The sequence below is a fragment of the Schistocerca americana genome, chromosome X (genome assembly GCF_021461395.2).
Source record: "Schistocerca americana isolate TAMUIC-IGC-003095 chromosome X, iqSchAmer2.1, whole genome shotgun sequence".
NCBI classification, from domain to species: domain Eukaryota; kingdom Metazoa; phylum Arthropoda; class Insecta; order Orthoptera; family Acrididae; genus Schistocerca; species Schistocerca americana.
The window spans coordinates 208,908,031-208,927,207 of record NC_060130.1 but is presented as its reverse complement, the minus strand read 5'-3'; the positions used below and the strand labels follow the sequence as shown (position 1 = coordinate 208,927,207).

Sequence of the window (19,177 nt, the reverse complement as noted above, 5' to 3'; positions counted from 1 at the left end):
CCCCATTTATGTTAAGATATTTACAGTGCCATCTATTGGTAAAATTTTCGTTAAATTTTATTTTTGGTCTACGACATCTCCCCTTGTGTCAATAATACACTACTGGCCATTAAAATTGCCACACCAAGAAGAAATGCATATGATAAACCGGTATTCAATGGACAAATATATTATACTAGAACTGACATGTCATTACATTTTCATGCAATTTGCGTGCATAGATACAGAGAAATCAGTACCCAGAACAACCACCTCTGGGCGTAATAACAGCCTTGATACACCTGGGCATTGAGTCAAACAAAGCTTTGATGGCGTGTACAGGTACAGCTGCCCATGCAGCTTCAACACTATACCATAGTTCATCAAGAGTAGCGACTGGTGTAATTCGACGAGCCAGTTGCTCGGCCACCATTGACCAGACGTTTTCAATTGGCGAGAGATCTGGAGAATGTGCTGGCCAGGGCAGCAGTCAAACATTTTCTGTATCCAGAAATGCCCATACAGGACTGCAACATGCGGTCGTGCATTATCCTGCTAAAATGTAGGGTTTCATCTGAAATGTAATGTCCACTGTTCAAAGTGCCGTCAATGCAAACAACAGGTGAGCGAGATGTGTAACCAATGGTACCCCATACCATCACGCCGGGTGATATGCCAGTATGGCGATGACAAATACATGCTTCCAATGTGGGTTCACCATGATGTCGCCAAACACGGATGTGACCATCATGATGCTGTAAACAGAACCTGGATTCATCGGAAAAAATGACGTTTTGCCATTCGTGCACCCAGGTTCGGCACTGAGTACACCACAGCAGGTGCTCCTGTCTGTGATGCAGCATCAAGGGTAACTGCAGCCAAGGTCTCCGAGCTGATAGTACATGCTGCTGTAAACATTGTTGAACTGAAACTTCCTGGCAGATTAAAACTGTGTGCCCGACCGAGACTCGAACTCGGGACCTTTGCCTTTCGCGGGCAAGTGCTCTACCATCTGAGCTACCGAAGCATGACTCACGCCTGGTCTCTCAGCTTTACTTCTGCCAGTATCTCGTCTCCTACCTTCCAAACTTTACAGCTCTCCTGCGAACCTTGCAGAACTAGCGCTCCTGAAAGAAAGGATATTGCGGAGACATGGCTTAGCCACAGCCTGCGGGACGTTTCCAGAATGAGATTTTCACTCTGCAGCGGAGTGTGTGCTGATATGAAACTTGTCGAACTTGTCAAACTGTTCGTGTAGATGGTTGTTGTCTTGCAAACGTCCCCATCTGTTGACTCAGGGATCAAGACGAGGCTGCATGATCCGTTACAGCCATGTGGATAAGATGCCTGTCATCTCGACTGCTAGTGATAAGAGGCCATTGGGATCCACCACGGCGTTCCGTATTACATTCCTGAGCCCACCGATTCCATATTCTGCTAACAGTCATTGGATCTCGACCAACGCGAGCAGCAGTGTCGCGATATGATAAACCGCAATCAGAATAGGCTACAATCCAACCTTTATCAAAGTCAGAAACGTGATGGTACTCATTTCTCATCCTTACACGAGGCATCACAACAACGTTTCACCAGGCAACGCCGGTCAACTGCTGTTTTTGTATGAGAAATCGGTTGGAAACTTTCCTCATGTCAGCACGTTGTAGGTGTCACCACCGGCGCCGAACTTGCGTGAATACTCTGAAAAGCTAATCATTTGCATATCATAGCATCTTCTTCCTGTCGGTTAAATTTTGCATCTGTAGCACATCATCTTTGTGGTGTAGCAATTTTAATGGCCAGTAGTGTATGCTGTTCAGATTTGACTTCATTCTTAGCACTGGTTCTCTTTCTACAGTGTTTCAAAAATGGAATTTTAATTATGGACACCCTGTAGTATATTTCATTCATAGAATATCCCCAGTAATGCCCAATAAGTACCATGATCTACAACAGTTGTTTTTGGGTGAAAAGCATCTTCTTAATACATGGCATAAAGTCCATCATAGACTTTTGCATACCCATAGCATTTTCAAACATTTATAAATTAATTTTGGAGAAATAATATGGATAAGACAATGAACAGCTAATTTTTGTAAACAGTTTCCACACAGCTACTGTGGTGTGAAACACATCATTTTGATCAGACAAGGAGTTGCACACTATAATCACTGCAGACATTAGTGAAAGTGTACATTAGTTAGTATTTTAAAGCTTGATTTTTAATGCTGCAAAAGACAATACTGTCACATGGAAATCATATGGGGTGCGGGAGGGATGTGAGGGCAGGGACAAATCATACAGTTCCTAATTTTTACCAGTTTACTATATACCCTGATAAAAAAATGAGTACCCTGACAACATTTCACCAATTACTTAAGTCATAAATCCCCCTATTTTATATTATCATATGCCTTATACATGAACAAGTAATGTTTGTGGTCACTTCCATCTGTGTTCACAAAAGTGTTACCCTGCACTTTACAATAAAAAAGTTTGTTTTTAATTTAATTTCATTGTGAAGAAAAAAGATAAGGCCCCTTAATTCAAACTGATGTGAGGTACACAGAAACATGTAACAGAAAACAATACTCCCACTAACTTTCGAGCTCTTGCTCTTTTTCTCATAAATGTACACATATTCACACACATAACCACACAGACACCCAAACACACACTCCTGTGGTCACAGCGAGACTGATTATTGATTACTGAGTATCGATTATTGACTGCTGTTGCCTTGGCACATGGAAGTAGGGAGGGAGTGGGGAAGAAAGTATGAGGCAAGGAGAGGGTAGCGAGACAGTGAGAGGTCTTTTAACAGATGACACAGTGGCTGCCCAACAATACAAAACGAGTTCAGAGGGTAGAGCATGTAAGTGATAGAGAAAGGGAGAAGTGGCAAAAAGAGGGAAGCTGAAGAAGAGTAAGATGGAAACAAAGTGAGAGACAAGGTGAGGGGAGAAAAAGGGAGAGGATAGCAAATGAAGGGAAGAGGGGTGATGGATGGAGGAAGATGGGATGAGAGAAAGGGGGGGGGGGGGGGAGAGAGAAAGGGAGAGACACAGAGAGAGAATGTCTGTATTATTGGAGAAGGCAGTACATGATCTGGATGAAGGTGGAGTCCTGTGGACAAAAGAGAGAAGGTAAGGTGAGGCAGTGTGAAATATGATAGCAGAGATTCAGGACAGGGGGACTGCAGGAGCACAGGGTATTCTGGAGAGACAATTCCCACCTTGTAGCTCATAGAAAATGTACAGCTGGGTTGACCACAAGAAGTGCAGGATTGGAAAAGGATTGGAGTAGGGATAGGCAAGGATATTCTGTATAGTTGGCTGGGCAGTGGATCACTACTCTGTATGATGTGAGCAGTATTTCCAGTAGGATATCCCCCATCTCAGGGTATGGCAAAAGGTAGGCAACCCCCGATTGAATGATGTGGTTGAGCTTTTCAAGGCTAGAGTGATACTAGGTGTTCAGAGAATTGCTGATTGGTGGGTGGTTAGCAAGTTTACTGGTGTCAGAGGAGGAGATAGCATGTGAGATCTGTTTATGGATGATCTGGATAGGATATTGCCTGCCAATGAAGCTTCTGGAAAGGTTATTGGTAAATTCTGACAACTCCTACTTTTTCACTGCAGATGCAGCATTCACAGGTAGCGAGGCTGTAAGGAAGAGACTTTTTCATATAGAATTGGTGACAGATGTCGAATTGGATGTACTCTTGGTGGTTAGTGCACTTGATATGAACAGATGTATTTATGAAGCCATCTGAGAGGTGAAGAACAACACCTATGAAGGTGGTTTGTCAAATTGAGGAGGACTAGGTTAAGTGGATTTCTGAGTAAGTGTAGAGATTATGGAGGAAATAACAAATTGTTCCTGTCATGGGTCCAGAACATTAAAATATCATCAATGAATCTGAACCAGACAAGGGGTTAGGTGTCGATGCGATAGGAAGGATTCCTCCAGAAGACCCATAAATAAGTCGGCATAGAATGGTGCTGTGTCAGTTCCCATGGCAGTACCACGGAATTGTTTGTAGATTTGGCTTTTGAAAGTGAAATAATTGTGGGTCAGGACATGGCTGGCTGATTACTGAGTATCGATTATTGACAGCTGTTGCCTTGGCACATGGAGGTAGGGAGGGAGTGGGGAAGAAAGTATAAGGTGGTGGGCTCGGTATCAGGACGCTGTTGGGAAAGGCAGTGATCCACGGCTGTAAGGCAATGGACGTGGGGAATTATGGTGTGTAAGGAAGTAGGATCCATAGTGACCAAAATGGTGGTAATGGAACAGGTGGTAAAGGAGGTGAGCAATGTAGGCGAGGAGGTTATGTGCAATAGTCATGGAGGTGTTGGTCAACAAAGGCGGACGTTCATTCTGTGGGAACATTGTATCCAGCCACAATCGGACAACCAGTGGGGAGAATGTGGGGTTGGGTTTCTGGAGCAGTTAATAGTTAGGAGTTGGGAAGGGGGATGGCTGTTGGTGTGAGGAGGGACATGGATTCAGGTGTCAGGTCTTAGGATGGACCTAAGGCCTTGGATAGTTGCTGTTGGTTCTCTTGGACTTCCTGGATGGGATAATGGTCATAAGGTTTGTATGTAGAGGTATCAGAAAACTGGAAAATGCCCTCAACCACATTGTCACTACAATTCATGACCACTGTGGTGGAGCCTTTGTTTGTGGGAAGGATAACAGGGTCGCAATTGGTTTTCAGGTTACTGACAGCCTTGTGTTCCATAGGACTGATGTCGAACTCACTGGGGAGAGATTTAGGAAAGGAAAGTGAGGTCAAGTTGGAAGTGAGGAATTCCTGAAAGATAACCAGAGGATTACTGGGTGGAATTGGAGTGGGATCTTGGTTGGAGGGAACTTGGAACCGTTTTAAACAAGATTCAGTGTGAGGTTTTGGTTGATGTCAGTGGGGTGCATGGCAAAGAAATATTTCCACTGAGGAGAACAAGTGAAGAAAAGAATGTCCTTCGTAAGTCTAGTATGGTTGAACTTGGGTTTTGCACTAGAAGTGAGGCCTTTAGACAATGCTGAGACTTCTGCAGTGGTCAGAATTTTGGCAGAAAGGTTGAGAACAGTGTTACAGGATCAGTGTTCAAGAGCAGTGTTTTTCATGGTGGGCGGAGGAAGTGTTTGGAGACATTGAAGGCAGAGCAAGTCAGCAAGGCATAGTTGGGGAGCTATGAGGGGTTTATAGAAGGATTGCATCAAAGTTGTAGGTTATAAGTAATCCCAGGCATGCATAAGACAGGATAAGCTGAGGCAGCTTCCTCAGATGGTGCTGGGAATGCTGTTCCAACTCTTGAAGGGCAAGAGTTTCTAATGTAGTGATAGCATTAAGGAAGTTGTAGTTTGTGAGAAGCTAATACATTTATTATTTCATGCATTTGAAATAAATGTTTCGTGTTCTACCTCTCATGCGATCCCAAAGTGATGGCAGTTCTTGAATCCTCTCTTCAACACAGAGGGCAGTCAATCTTGCCTCTGCATCCTGGTCCCAGCAGTCTTCTATTGTTTCTCTCAACAGCCTCACAGCAGCCCAGTCACGCCACCCCTCCGGAAACAAAGGACGAGCTTTGTGTCGAGAGACAAGCACCTGCATCTGTTCAAATGTTGGATGGTGACCTAGAACATGGATTTGTCTAATGAATGTATTGTGAAACTATAGCATATTATAGTGTATACACAACTTATACAAAAACTGTTAAGAGATTTTCCAGAAATATAAGAAATGTGTGTGTGTCTAATTAAAACTTTCACACTGTCTAGAATGAGTACATGAGTGAAAAGATGCAATGCTGCATTATTCTATTTTCACAAAGTGGATGGCTGTCTGAATTTTCTTGTTTCATCACTGTCACATTATCAATATTGCAAATTATTTGTCATCTCAATCACTGAATTCTATTGTTAATATAATTCCAAGTTTGTCGCCAAAATACTATTATAATTCTTTTTACTCCACTACTTTTAAAGTGATCTTGATTATTTTGTACATTTTCAAACTCTCTTCATAATTCCTCAATACATTTCAACTATTGCATTATGTGCATCATTTGTCTGGTACCAGGCTCTGTTGAAGCTGAATGCTGGCTGGAGGAAATGGCCCCAGTTGGTGGTTACAGTCCACCTTCAATCAGCTGTGGTTAGCTCGACTACTGCTAGCTATCATGTCCTCTTTCACAGGTGACCTTACCGCCTTGAAGCGTCACCCATTTCTCTTCTGCATTCTGACACGTGTGCTGTTATCAGGCTACTCGTGAATACAGCATTGGCAATTGGTCTGCCTGCTGAAGCAACAGCAGCAGCTAATGCAACCATGACAGCTACAGATAGACTTGTTGCAAAAGTCACTTCATCTTCTTGCAGACAAACTCCCAGTGCACGAGGACAGTTTGCTCCAGGCCTCAACACCACACACACTCAATGTCTCCATACATCCTCTGTTATTTCCATCTATCAGTGTTGCTACATTGGACTGGGACACACATTTGCATCAACTAAAGCAACATACCATGATGTTTTAAGTCACGGATGATTCATTGCAGTGATTATTATTTCTGTCATGGGTTTCACTGAACATGCTATTTCTGCTCCAAAAATTAGCACCTCTGTCTGCCCTTGCTGTGATCTCCTTTCAGGAGATACGTGTTCTGTTGGCAAATTATTATTCACAGAGATATCTTGTGGTTGCCTCCAGACTTGAGTTTCACAAATACCATTGACAGCCTGGATAATCATACTGCTCCTGGGTCACTGACTTACAAGATCTCAGCACAAATGCGACTTCACTTGCCCCAATCAAGTCTCCTTATTTTTGACGTTATGGTTCAACTGGCACCTGATCCAGAGGTCCACACAGTGGCAATTAAACTGGATAGCCTATCATTGGAGGACATCTTCCACATCACACACTTGTTCAAATTTGGGCAGGCTGCTAAGAATGACTCAATGTGAGGCCAGAAGTTGCAGTGGTTAATGCATCGCCACGTATTCCACCCCACATCACAGGCATAGGACAAACCCCCAGGTTGCATCATCATCATCATCATCATCATCATCATCATCATCATCATCATCATCAACAACAACAACATCAGTCATCCAAGATTCCTACGGTGTCCAATGATCTGATCGCCCCTTGGCGGTAGTCACAGGGGCTGCTCCCTTCATGACTACAGTGTTGTTCTGCTCATTCCCGAGCAGACTATTCTGATTGCTATGGGTCCTGCATGTGCTGACAAAGAGGTGCAGCTCAATTCAGTGTGTCAAAGCCATGCAACCTGCTCTGATCCCACCCCACGAGTGCACTAGGACACTATACATGTGCTGCACTCAGTGGTCCCTCTGGCAACCCTTCATGGAGAATTTGTTCCTCACACTTCGCATTTCTCACCAGCATGTCTGTTTCCAGGTGGATACAAGGGACACTGTTTCTTCAATAAATCAGGCAATATATGCACAACTGAGCTCACCCGAGTTGTTCACACCATTTAAGTGTTTGGCGGTCTACAGCGAAGTGTCTGGTCCACTACGTGGGCAGTTCTTGACCATTGCAGTCTACAAATGCATTATGCGGCTCATTATGTTCTTTGTCATTGACCACCCATCTGTTACAAACATTTTTGACCTTTATACTGTTTGGGTTTTCTATTTCTGATGAAGTTACAGTTGTATCAACTGCAGCCACTATCGGGGAACTGGACAATCTCCACACTGTGTTCTTTATTCTTTATTTCAGTGTATTGGGTGTGTGCCTCAGACTTTCAAGCGAGCATCAATCTCGGCCAGACACCACGCCTCGTTTTTAGCATGAAAGAGCAATTGCAGTTACCTTATGTGCTGCTGCAAAGCAGCAGCTAGACCATCTCCAGGCTGTGGCTGTTATCGAGCTGGTGAAATCTAAAACGAGCCTTTCCACTAGTCATCAGAAAGCGCAATGGTTCTCTCCAAATGTGTGAAGATTTCAAGGCTACCATCAATGTCCAATTTCAAGTGAAATCATATCCCCTGGTAGCAAGGCCTCCTCACCAAACATGCAGCAGGGGAATACTGTGCCAAGACTGACCTTACCAGTGCTTACCTCCAGCTATACCCTTAGATGAGGAATCCCAGAACACTGTCATCATTAACATGTCTTTTGGATTATATAAGTACAAGTAACTCACATTTGGCATTTCCTTGGCCCCAGCAATTTTCCAAAGGTTTCTGGAACAGCAAGCCCAGCTAATTCTGACTTGAATTAATTACTTAGCTGATTACTGTTATGGGACCCTCCCACCAGGAGCATTTGCAAACCCTTTTTTACAACCCTACAGGACACAGATCTGCATTGTGGTTTGGAGAAGTGCATGTTTTTCAGTAAGAAGTTCAGTATTTGGGACATTGGCTGACCAAAGAGGAAATCAGCCCACTGACTGGAATCATGCCGCAGTAGATTCCTTACCCCAGATGATGAAATTACCTGAATCACAGATGTTTTTGAGCATAATCAACTATTATTCCATGTTCTTACCTCACACAGTCCACATGGTGCAATCCCTCAATCAGTTGAGTAGAAAGTGCGTGCCTTATGACTGGACTCCTGACTGCAACCAGGCTTTTAACTAATTGAAAGCCGTGCTGAAATCCACTCCTTGCCTCATACCATTCTCATCCAGTAACGCATGGTTGTGGTGCCAAACACATCTACGTACACCATCAAGGTGGTCTTGGTGCACAGGAATGGGAATGACTCTGAGCAGCCTATAGCATACAGGGTGTTCAGGAACTCCTGTTACAAACTTCTATGACTTGTAGAGGGGAGTGAGTACACAATATTTTGAATGGGAACCCATATTCAAAAACATACCATTTCTGTTTTACAATGATTACAGTTCAGATGTTTAACTCATCCACTTCTGCTTGAGAAACTGAATTAGGCATGGCACAGTACAATTATCATGTAACAATTTGAGAGGAAACCTAACGAAACACTTATTAATCTCTTAAACTCATCTGATTGTATTAACACTTAAATATTACATGTTTAAATTATTCCAAAACAAAAAAGAACCCAGCATACTGTATACACAGAACAGTACTGATGCATTACAACAATGTTATTTCACATTCAGTGACCATATGACACAATACATGTCATCCTGACTATCCTATTGCGTACCAGGATAAGCAACAGTGAGGCTTTTCCCCTCAGCAGACATTAACACGTTACACATCTGAATTGAAACCTCATTTGTGGATATAGATCCCTATTGAATATGTTATGTACTTGCTCCGCTCTACAAGTCCTAAAAGTCTATAATGGAAATTTCCAAACATCCTGCAAGCATCCAAAACATTGACCCCTGCACACCAAAACTATTCCCAGATCAAAAATGACACATTGGTGATAGTGTTTGCTGTTAAAAAATTCATGTGTACCTTTCTGAGATGAAGTTCACCCTACTTACAGACCACAAGCTATTGGTGGCATTATTCAGCCTATACCCCAGCCTCCTGGACTGGACAGCCCAGTGCCTCCAATACTGGACCTTGTTCCTGAGTGCACAAGATTACACCATCTGGCATAAGCTGACACATTGTTGCATCTACCCCCTGGCTTGGACTCTGATTTTGACTAACACGAGGTCCTCTGCCTCCACATCAATTCCGAGCAGAAAAATAGATTTGACAGTTGCCCCATTATAGCTGCTTGGGTCACACCGCCAAATGCTGGGACCCCACGATGCGACAGGTCCTCAGCTATGTGACCTTTGGTTGGCCAACGTATCTCATCGAATGGCTGGTGACCGAGCTCAGCTCCTGGAAACATATTTCTCACAGGCTCTCAGTTGTTGTTGACGTCATTCTCCTGTACACTGAGATGGATGTGAACCGAATAGTCATGCCCCAGGTGTTGAGCTTTCTGCACCTAGGACATTGGGGGATGTCCCGTGTGAAAGTGTTTGTTTGCCAACATGTGTACTGGCTGGGGGTCAAAACTAACATAAAAAAATGGTTCACGGCTGCACAAGATCTCCTCCTCCTCCTCCATCCCCCCCCCCCCCTTTTCACCCCGTCTTCCCTGGAACCACATCCATCTCAATTTTGCAGGCCAGTTTTTAGTGCCAATGTCGTTGATTGCTCACTGTCAATGCTATTTGAAATAACCATGCAATATGCATGGTGCCCACCACAACTGATGCTACCATCACTGTCTTGAAACAGGTCTCAGTTATGTAAGGATTGCCTCACATATTGGTCTCCGATAATGGGCCAAAATTCACAGAGTCTGCCGTCAAAGATTTCTGTAAAGCTTAAGGCATCAAACATATTTGCAGCCCTCTTTTTCATCTTCCCTCAAATGGTGAACCAAAACATCTCATTTGAACTTTTATGCAGCAAATGGGAAAAGCTGTCTAATCATCTGCCACTATGTTGGGTGTCACCCTGCTTCATCATCTGATGCTGCCCCCTTCTCAAGACTCGCTCTCATCCCTCCTGGCATCATGCGCATGGCATGGCTGTGTGGTCTCACACCTACAGGAGTACTGAGGTTTGGATGCCGAGTGCAGTAGTGGAGACCAACGGATGGCAAGTTACATCTGTCCAAACATAGAAGGGGCTTGAGTACTGTCACCACAACCACCTCCACCCTTGAGTGCCACCTCCTCCACTGCTTTCTGGTGGCTGCTTTTTACTCCCCATTGTTGCACCAGCAATACTTTCTGCATGATTGTAGATCATGGGAACACCCTGGCACACCCACTGCCAGCAACGCCCTGATGGATGCTTGTGGATGCACTCCCATCCTACAGCCAGCAGTCGATAGGACCGTGTCTTCACCTGCACCTCTATTCCATGCCCCATGGCACTGTCCTGGGCAGTTCCACCCATAAGCACCTGTTTCAAGGGGTGGGGGATCTGGTATCAGGCTCCATGGAAGTAGAATGTCTGCCGGAGGAAATGGACCTAGATGATCGTTAGAGGGCATAGTATCACGCCGGCACCATCTGTCTCACCACATGAATACGCCTGCCAATAGTGTTCCTCATAGCTGGCATAAAAACGGCCACCCAGTGAATGGCCAGCCAGTTCTACACTCAATTCTAATACTGTCAGTTACTATCATCACTGTACTATCGACTATTCAATAACAACCTTGCTTGGCACTTGGATGTTCTTTCTGGTCACATTGCACTTTGTCTCTCTCTTTCTTCTTGACCTGCTGACATCACTGTGGCAAAGGCTTTCATTTGGGACCTTACTGTTGCATAGGTTGCTCTGCACTGTCCTAGTCTGTGCCTTGTCCACTGTCAGTCAGCTATGTTTAGCTCAGTTTCTGCTTGGTATTGTGTTCTCTTATGCAGGCGGCCCTTCCACCTTGCAGCTTCATCCATTAATTTCCTAGGTTCTGATGCATGAGCCGACATCCAGCTACTCACTGATATAGCAATATGTTAAACTGACAGAGTGTTTATTCTGACAGCTATTTGCTTGTGCTTCTTTGGAGATAGTAATTTTCTTCTAGATTTGACACACTTTTAGTGTTTCACAAATCTTTAACATTAGAGTCAAGACCATCTTAGCAGTACTTTGTAACTACGACAGTACCTCTAGCTCTTAAATCTTTGGCCAAGCATTTCAAAGCTCTTGATAGATTCTAACTGGATGCCTGTTTATTTAGGCCACAATATTATTTATTTTCACAAAATTAAAAACAGGCAGAAAGATACACCTGTTCATTCAAACAAAGAATCTATTGCACCTACAGAAGAAACTTCTACATATATCTCAAATACTGGAAGCTAAGTGAAGAAGTGTAAAATATAGTAAAGAGAAAAAGGAGTTTCTTAGTAATGAAAAAAAAAGAGACAATTCCTTGTTGTAGGTGATACCATGCTCAGAAATGTGATAGTGCCAAATTCCATAATAGATGTTCTCTCGGGTATCAGGACTACCCTGTCACCAACCAGATTTCATGCCAAAGGTTTCAGTCATTCCTACGGGTGTTTTGACTTGACTGTTGGTATCTTGAGACAAATTCTTGATCCTGTATATCATGCCATCCTGTATTACAGTTTTCTTTATTAGAATTTCCAACATCTTTTCCTTGCTCGCAACATCAAACATTTTCTTTATATCAAGAAAGGCTAACCACACATCTCAGTTAAGTTTATGGTATTTTTCCATTAACTGTCAGAGAGTAAAAATTAAATCTGTTGTTGATCTCCCCTTCCTGAATGCATGCTGTTCTTCCAGGAGATCCAGTAACCTCTACAAAACATATAGAACCATAATGACTGGTACTGTCTACAGCAAATCTGTCAGTGACCAATATAGAGAGAGTATTAACTGTGATATAAATAAACTGTAACACTGTTATGAGCTGTGTATACTAGTCTTAATAAGTTCATAAGCAGTAAATGCATGGGTAAAGACAGTCTTAGTAAAAATGCCCATTGACATACATAAAATCTAAATAATAGGGAAAATTTATGAAGAAGGCTGGGGGTGATAAACAGTGTTTGGTAACAAAAATTGTAAGACCAGAACATTAGCTAGGAACAAGTAGATTTGAAATGATACATAAGAAAGGATGTCACTTTATTATGCATGGGAATACAAATGCTAAGGTGCTGAGTTTTCAAACAAAAGTCATAAAGATGGTGAGCCACAAATTATTATTTTTGAGTTTAAAATTATGAAAGTTATTTGATTCAATGAACATTAGATTACAGATTATAATATTAAAGTTCTTAGTAAAAATCAAAAATTTTGAAGTAGCCAACAGCTATTGTAGATGGGAAAAACTGGGTGGAGACTCGGGCATACTTCGTTGCTCTGATATGAAATGAGAAATGATTTTAATTATTTGAATGAAGGGTGTATATTTAAGAACAACTGTGTCAAGTTAAGGGATCTAAATGTCACAGTAGTCTCTGTTTACAGAGTACCAGAGAAAGCAACAACTGAAGCTTTTCTGGCCAAAGTTCGGTGCCTGCTTAAAACTCTAAATAAAAACAAAATGAAAAAGAGTGTAACAGCTGCTGACTTAAATATTAATATCATAGCTGAAGGAAATGATGTGTCCAAATTCGGGGACATAATAAAGAGCTTTGGCTTCAAAGTAAACTTAATGTGACCCACAAGGGAAAATGCATGGTCAGTGACCTGTACTGATAATATCTTAACAAATTTTTGTGTTTGAAGATGTTTATAAAGTTTTCTTAGATACAGGAATCTCTGCCCACTCTGCATTATTCACTGAACCATCAAAAATTAAAAGAGAAATTTCATGTAACAAAAGACATCTGAAAAAGGAACTTCAGTGAAAAAAATTAACTATATTAAAGAATAAGTTAAGACAGTTTCAATGGCCTCCTGACAACTATATTTCAAGTAGTACTAACTTTGACAAACTTTTATGTAGTTTTCTTCAAATGTTTAATGAAACGTTTACATTTAAAAGCAAATGTAACAAAATGAATATGAAACTTTAATGGACAACTGAAGGTATAAAAATTTCTGGTACCAGGAAGAAGCAACTCCACAATGAATTGAGGATATCTACTGGGTCTTGCGTTTCTGCCTATTTTATCATCTACTGCCTTCATTACTTCATCTCACAAAGCTAGCCCACTCTTCTATTTTATTTTATAGCACCTGTACCACTCACTCACTGTAATTGGTCACAACTGTCAAGTAGCTAAGGGTGATCATTCTGTGCAATTTAAGAATGACTATACAAAACTAGCTGTGGTGAAGGCAGATACTAGACAGAGTCATTAGAAGAACTCTAAAAAATTAGAAGTCATCCATGTCACTTAAAAAAAAATTGAAATTTGTGGTAAGGTCTATGGGACCAAACTGCTGAGGTCATCAGTCCCTAGGCTTATGCACTACTTAATCTAACTTAAACTAACTTACGCTAAGGACAACACACACACCTATGCCCAAGGGAGGACTCGAACCTCCAACGGGGGGAGCCGCACGAACCGTGAAAAGACGCCTCAGACCGCACGGCTACCCTGTGTGCCCATCATTTGAAACACTCAGCCAATCGATTCTTGAATACATTTATCAGTCTGGAATTTTTCACTAAGCTGAATTTAAGGACAAGAGAAAGAATATCCAGAGAAGAACCATTCTTGTTTAGTTTAGTCAGTGTAATAGTGCTGTAGTGGGATGTGCTACAACAAAGACAATATGAATCATGAAAAGGCTTGTTTTTAAAGTTCGTGTTGAGAGTTCTAATGCACATCGGTCCACATGTGGATACTGCCAGTAAATTACTTCTACTTATAACAGTGATTAACGTAGTACTGTACACTTTATCAGAGCACTTCATGTCAAAACAAACTCACACACTGTACTGTAATGAGGACTACAGGATATAGTGTACGAGGAACATAACATGAAACACAGCCCAAGATGTGACACAATAATAGATACACACATCAAGCAGACACTCAAATGGGCATGTACTGAGACTGACACTTTGCAAAGACATATTAAGGTCATGGCTCACACAAGTCCTCAGAGGTTAATTTGTATTCTTTTGAATAAACTCAACAGTTTGGTTAGCAGATATCACACGACAAGGAAAGGTATACCTTACTTCCTCCCACAAGCATGCTGTGTGATGACTATGACAGTAGAATCACACAAATTTGGGCTTGCATAATGTAATGTCCTGGACCTTAACAAGATCAACCATTTGTCCACGTTTCTACTACATAAATTTAAATTGCAGGTTGTAATAGTATTACTGTGAAACACTACCCAGACTCATTGTAAACATACAAGACAAAACTGGATGACAGAACATGAAATGTGCAATGTGAATGAGGAGAGCACAATTTCATGAGAACATGATCTGTAAAAGCACTATACATTAATGAATGTGTTCTCATTTAATCTTAGCTGGCCAGGGTGGCCGAGCGGATCTAGGCGGTACAGTCTGAAACCACGCGACCGCTACAGTCGCAGGTTCGAATCCTGCCTCGGGCATGGGTGTGCGTGATGTCCTTAGGTTGGTTAGGTTTAAGTAGTTCCAAGTTCTAGGGGACTGATGACCTGAGAAGTTAAGTCCCATAGTGCTCAGAGCCATTTTTCATTTAATCTTAAATGCTATGTATGACAAAAGTAGCACCGGCATAGAAGAAAATTTAGTACTGGCGTAGAAAGTAAGTACTTTAGATACACAAACAGTTATTAAGACAGTAAAACATTTAATATTCATCGTCACTGTTGTCCTCCTCCTCCTCTCTCTTTCTCCTCCTCCTCCACCTCACCTACAGAAATATCCCAGTAGTATCATAATATGAGGTATATTATCATCAATGTCAGCACCATTTATTCTTTTGAATTATTAGTAGCTTACAACCAAAACATAGATACATGTGTTTTATGAATAGTACAAACATCGAGTTTGCATCTCAAACATACCAACTTCAGCTTCAAAAGGCATACTATAAGGAGGTACAGAGGTGCCAAGCTGATATAGATCTGCGCACCGTGTTGCTATTTCCCATAGCACTAATCCTAATGCATACACATCTATCTGCTTTAGTGATGATTCACAATCTCTAAGGTTCACTGCTCCCTCTAATACTTCTGGTGCCATGTAGCGTAAGGTGCCAACCTGAAATCATTTTAAAATCATAGTTAAAAACACAAATAACAGTTAAACAAATAAGAAAAGGGTGGAAGACACAAAATATTTTCCATTGACATGGTATATTCTACTTAAATCAGGTATTTCTTTCATTTTTATTTTTTTATACAAGTAATGTATGTGTGAGCATAGAATATTAATAATAATGAGTAAAACAATAATAATTATGCGGTAGTAGTAATCAACATTATAAAGAATGATGTTCAGCATTATTTTTCCTTTACCACCTAAGATTTAAAACACACAGTGTCACAGAAGTCAAACACACAGTGTACAGGTTATGAGGTAATAGCTTAAACGTTATGTAAAAAGGAGGAAATAAATGAAAGGAATTTTCAATTCTGTGTACAAAATAAGAACTTCCCATGGGTTTTATTTGCTGTTGCAAAAGAATTTTTCCATAGAGTAAAATGGGGTATTTCTTTGAATTATTTTTCACAAAGGTATATTACTTCTTATTTGGCTGGAATTGAACATTTCAACCCTTGTGTACTCTACCTCTTCTTGTGTTAGTACCAAATGCTTCAGCTCACAAGAGGACCATGCCTACTTGTCATGACCAGTTTAGTCCAAATTTATGATATATGTAGGGCATGGCCAGAAATGAAAGCAATAGTAGTTAGAGCTCCAGATGGCCAACTGTTTGGAGAAAATACCATTTTTTGGCATTGGTCAAGTGAGACATCTACGTCTACATCTATGCTCTGCAAACCACCTTGAACTGCATTTATGTTAGCATAGGTTCTGGGCAGTGGTTGACTTGGTTGAAATGGTACATCCAAGGGTTGTGGAGTCGAGTCTCCAAGTCAAAACATGTTTTTTTAATTTTCAATTTTTATAATGCAAATAAACTGAAATAATACATTGTTTCTTCATTTATGTGGCCATAGTGTCTGTAGTTGCTTTACAGTTCTTGAGGGTATCTTTGTTCTGTCTATGCAACTACAAAAATGCGTGATTTTTTTCACCAGACTTGTTCTGCTTTATTGGGGTAAATCAATAACTGATGTCAAATTGAAAGAACCAAGTAATACTTCAAGGTCAAGCTTTCTATTGGACTCTTTATATTTAGAGTATTCTGTCTTGTCTGTAGACCTGCAGCAATTTGTGCAGTGATATTTAAAAATTGCTGGTTAAATGTCTCAGTTACTTTCTTCCTTCATTTTTCAGCACAAATTAATTTCATCACACTGTCCACATACATCAAAAATTTCATGGTAGCAACCACCAAATGATAACATTAGTTACAACTTAAAGAAATTTCATAATAGAAAAGGAAAGCAGTGAAATAATTTTTACAGCTTGTGCGGGGATAATCTTTACTGTAAGAAGAACAAAATTTTGTGTTATTTTGTAAAATTAAATGCACAGACACTTCATCAAAATTCATATGATGATGAGGTCCCATACTCCGAGGAGCGTAGGGGACGATGCGGAAGACCCGCACCGCCGTACTAGGCAAGGTCCTATTGGAGGTGGTTTGCCATTGCCTTCCTCTGACCGTAATAAGGATGAATAATGATGATGATGAAGATGACACAACAACACCCAGTCATCTCGAGGCAGGGAAAATCCCTGACGCCGCCAGGAATTGAACCTGGGACCCGTGCACAGGAAGCGAGAACGCTACCTCACAACCACGAGCTGCGGACAAAATTCATATGGAAAATCCAGGATGGAATGTAACAATATTGGAGATGCTGAGTCACAGATAGGCACAACAAATCAATTATATGGATATGTTGTGTTTTTTAAATAATGATGTTCACTATTTATATGGCTTTTGTGCCACAAAGCACACCGTAGATCACGATGGTCATTAAAGTCAATTAGCAGCCCACTGGCATGGAATACTCTTCAGCAACCACAAACCTCAAGGTTCCAATCTCTTCTATGATGGATCTTCCTCCAGTCGAAATGCTAGAAAGGAGCCCATGCCCACGAAAGTTCAGAGGAATGTGGGTTATCTTGTGTGATCACATACATTCTAAGACAAAAAAAATGACCCACCATGAAGGAATTATCTGAATGGGATGGAAATCAGATGTGATGTACATGTGCAGATGAACAAATGATTACAATTTCAGAAAAACTGGATGATTTATTCAAGAGAAAGAGCTTTACAAATTGAGCATGCCAATAACATGTTGGTCCAACTCTGGCTCTTATGCAACCAGTTTTTCAGCTTGGCAATGATTGATATGAGTTGTTGAGGGATATCATGCCAGATTCTATCCAAATGTTGTGTTGATTGTTAAAATCCCAAGCTGGTTGGAGGGTCCTACCCATAATGCTCCAAATGTTCTCAATTGGGGAGAGATCCGGTGACCTTACTGGCCAAGGCAGGGTTTGACAGGTATTAAGACAAGTAGTAGAAACTCACTCCCTGTGGGTGTGGGCATTATCTTCCTGAAATGAAAGCCTAGGCTGGCTTGCCATGAAGGGCGATGAAATGGGGCAGAGGACATAGTCAATATACCACCATGCTGTAAGGGCACCATAGACGACAACTAAAGGGGTCCTGCTATGAAAAGAAATGTAACTCTAGACCATCACTCCTGGTTGTTGGGTTGTATGCCAGGCGACAATCAAGTTGGTATCCCACCACGGTCCAGGGCATCTTTAGACATGTCTTCAGAGGTCATCAGGGCTCAATTTGAAGTGGTACTCATCACTGAAGACAATCCAACTCCAGTCAATGAGATTTCAGGCTGAAGACATGGACAGAGCTGCCCAGGACAGCCACAGGACACCAACCTGAGTGTCACTTGCCATACAGCCTGACAGTCAGGAGTGAAGGTCTGGGGTGTCATTTCACTTCATAGTGTAACCCCTTTGGTTGTTCTCTGTAGCAACTTAACACCACAGAGATATGTGGGCTACATTCTACACCCCGTTTTGTTGCCCTCCAAGGCAAGCCATCCCAGGCTTACGTTTCAGCAAGATAACGCCCATCTACACAGGGTGTGAGCTGCTACTGCTTGTCTGCATGCTTGCCAAACCTCACCTTGGGCAAAAAAGTCACTGGGTCTCTACAAGGCAGAGAACATTTGGAGCATTATGGACAGAACCTCCAACCATCCCAGAATTTGGCAATCTAACGTGCCAATTAGACAGAATTTGGCATGATATCCCTAGGAAGACATCCAACAATACATCAATCAGTGTCAAGCTGAATAGCTGCTTGCATTAGGGCCAGAGGTGGACCAATGCATTACTGACTTGTTCAATTTGTGAAGCTCTTTCTCTTGAATAAAACATCCAATTTTTCTGAAATTGAAATCATTTGTTTGTCTGCACATGTACATCACATCTACCATTTGCTGTCCCATTCGGATAATTTTTTCATTGTATAACATTTCTGACACTCAGCTTGCTTGGTTCCTGGTCAGTAATATGATCAACAAATTCACTTGTTTACTTCTAGGAAAGTAAGAGTTGTTCCCCCATTCCAGCTGTCAATCGCCTCACGATCTACATTCTGCACAACTATTGAAAATCCACCCTCAGTGTTTGTCTCTA

The 19,177-nt window shown here is 41.6% G+C and overlaps 1 protein-coding gene across 4 annotated transcripts in view; it reads right to left on the bottom strand.

Annotated features, from left to right (window-relative positions):
• LOC124555391 (bone morphogenetic protein receptor type-2) overlaps window positions 1–19,177 on the bottom strand; it is a 350,813-nt gene that overhangs the window by 38,233 nt on the left and 293,403 nt on the right. For all 4 annotated transcript variants that reach the window (XM_047129287.1, XM_047129285.1, XM_047129286.1 and 1 more), the window contains 2 exons: window positions 15,427–15,622; window positions 5,407–5,619 (listed from right to left, as the gene is read on the bottom strand). In XM_047129287.1, coding sequence (XP_046985243.1) covers window positions 5,407–5,619; window positions 15,427–15,622 — 409 coding nt within the window. The remainder of the gene's footprint in view (window positions 1–5,406; window positions 5,620–15,426; window positions 15,623–19,177) is intronic.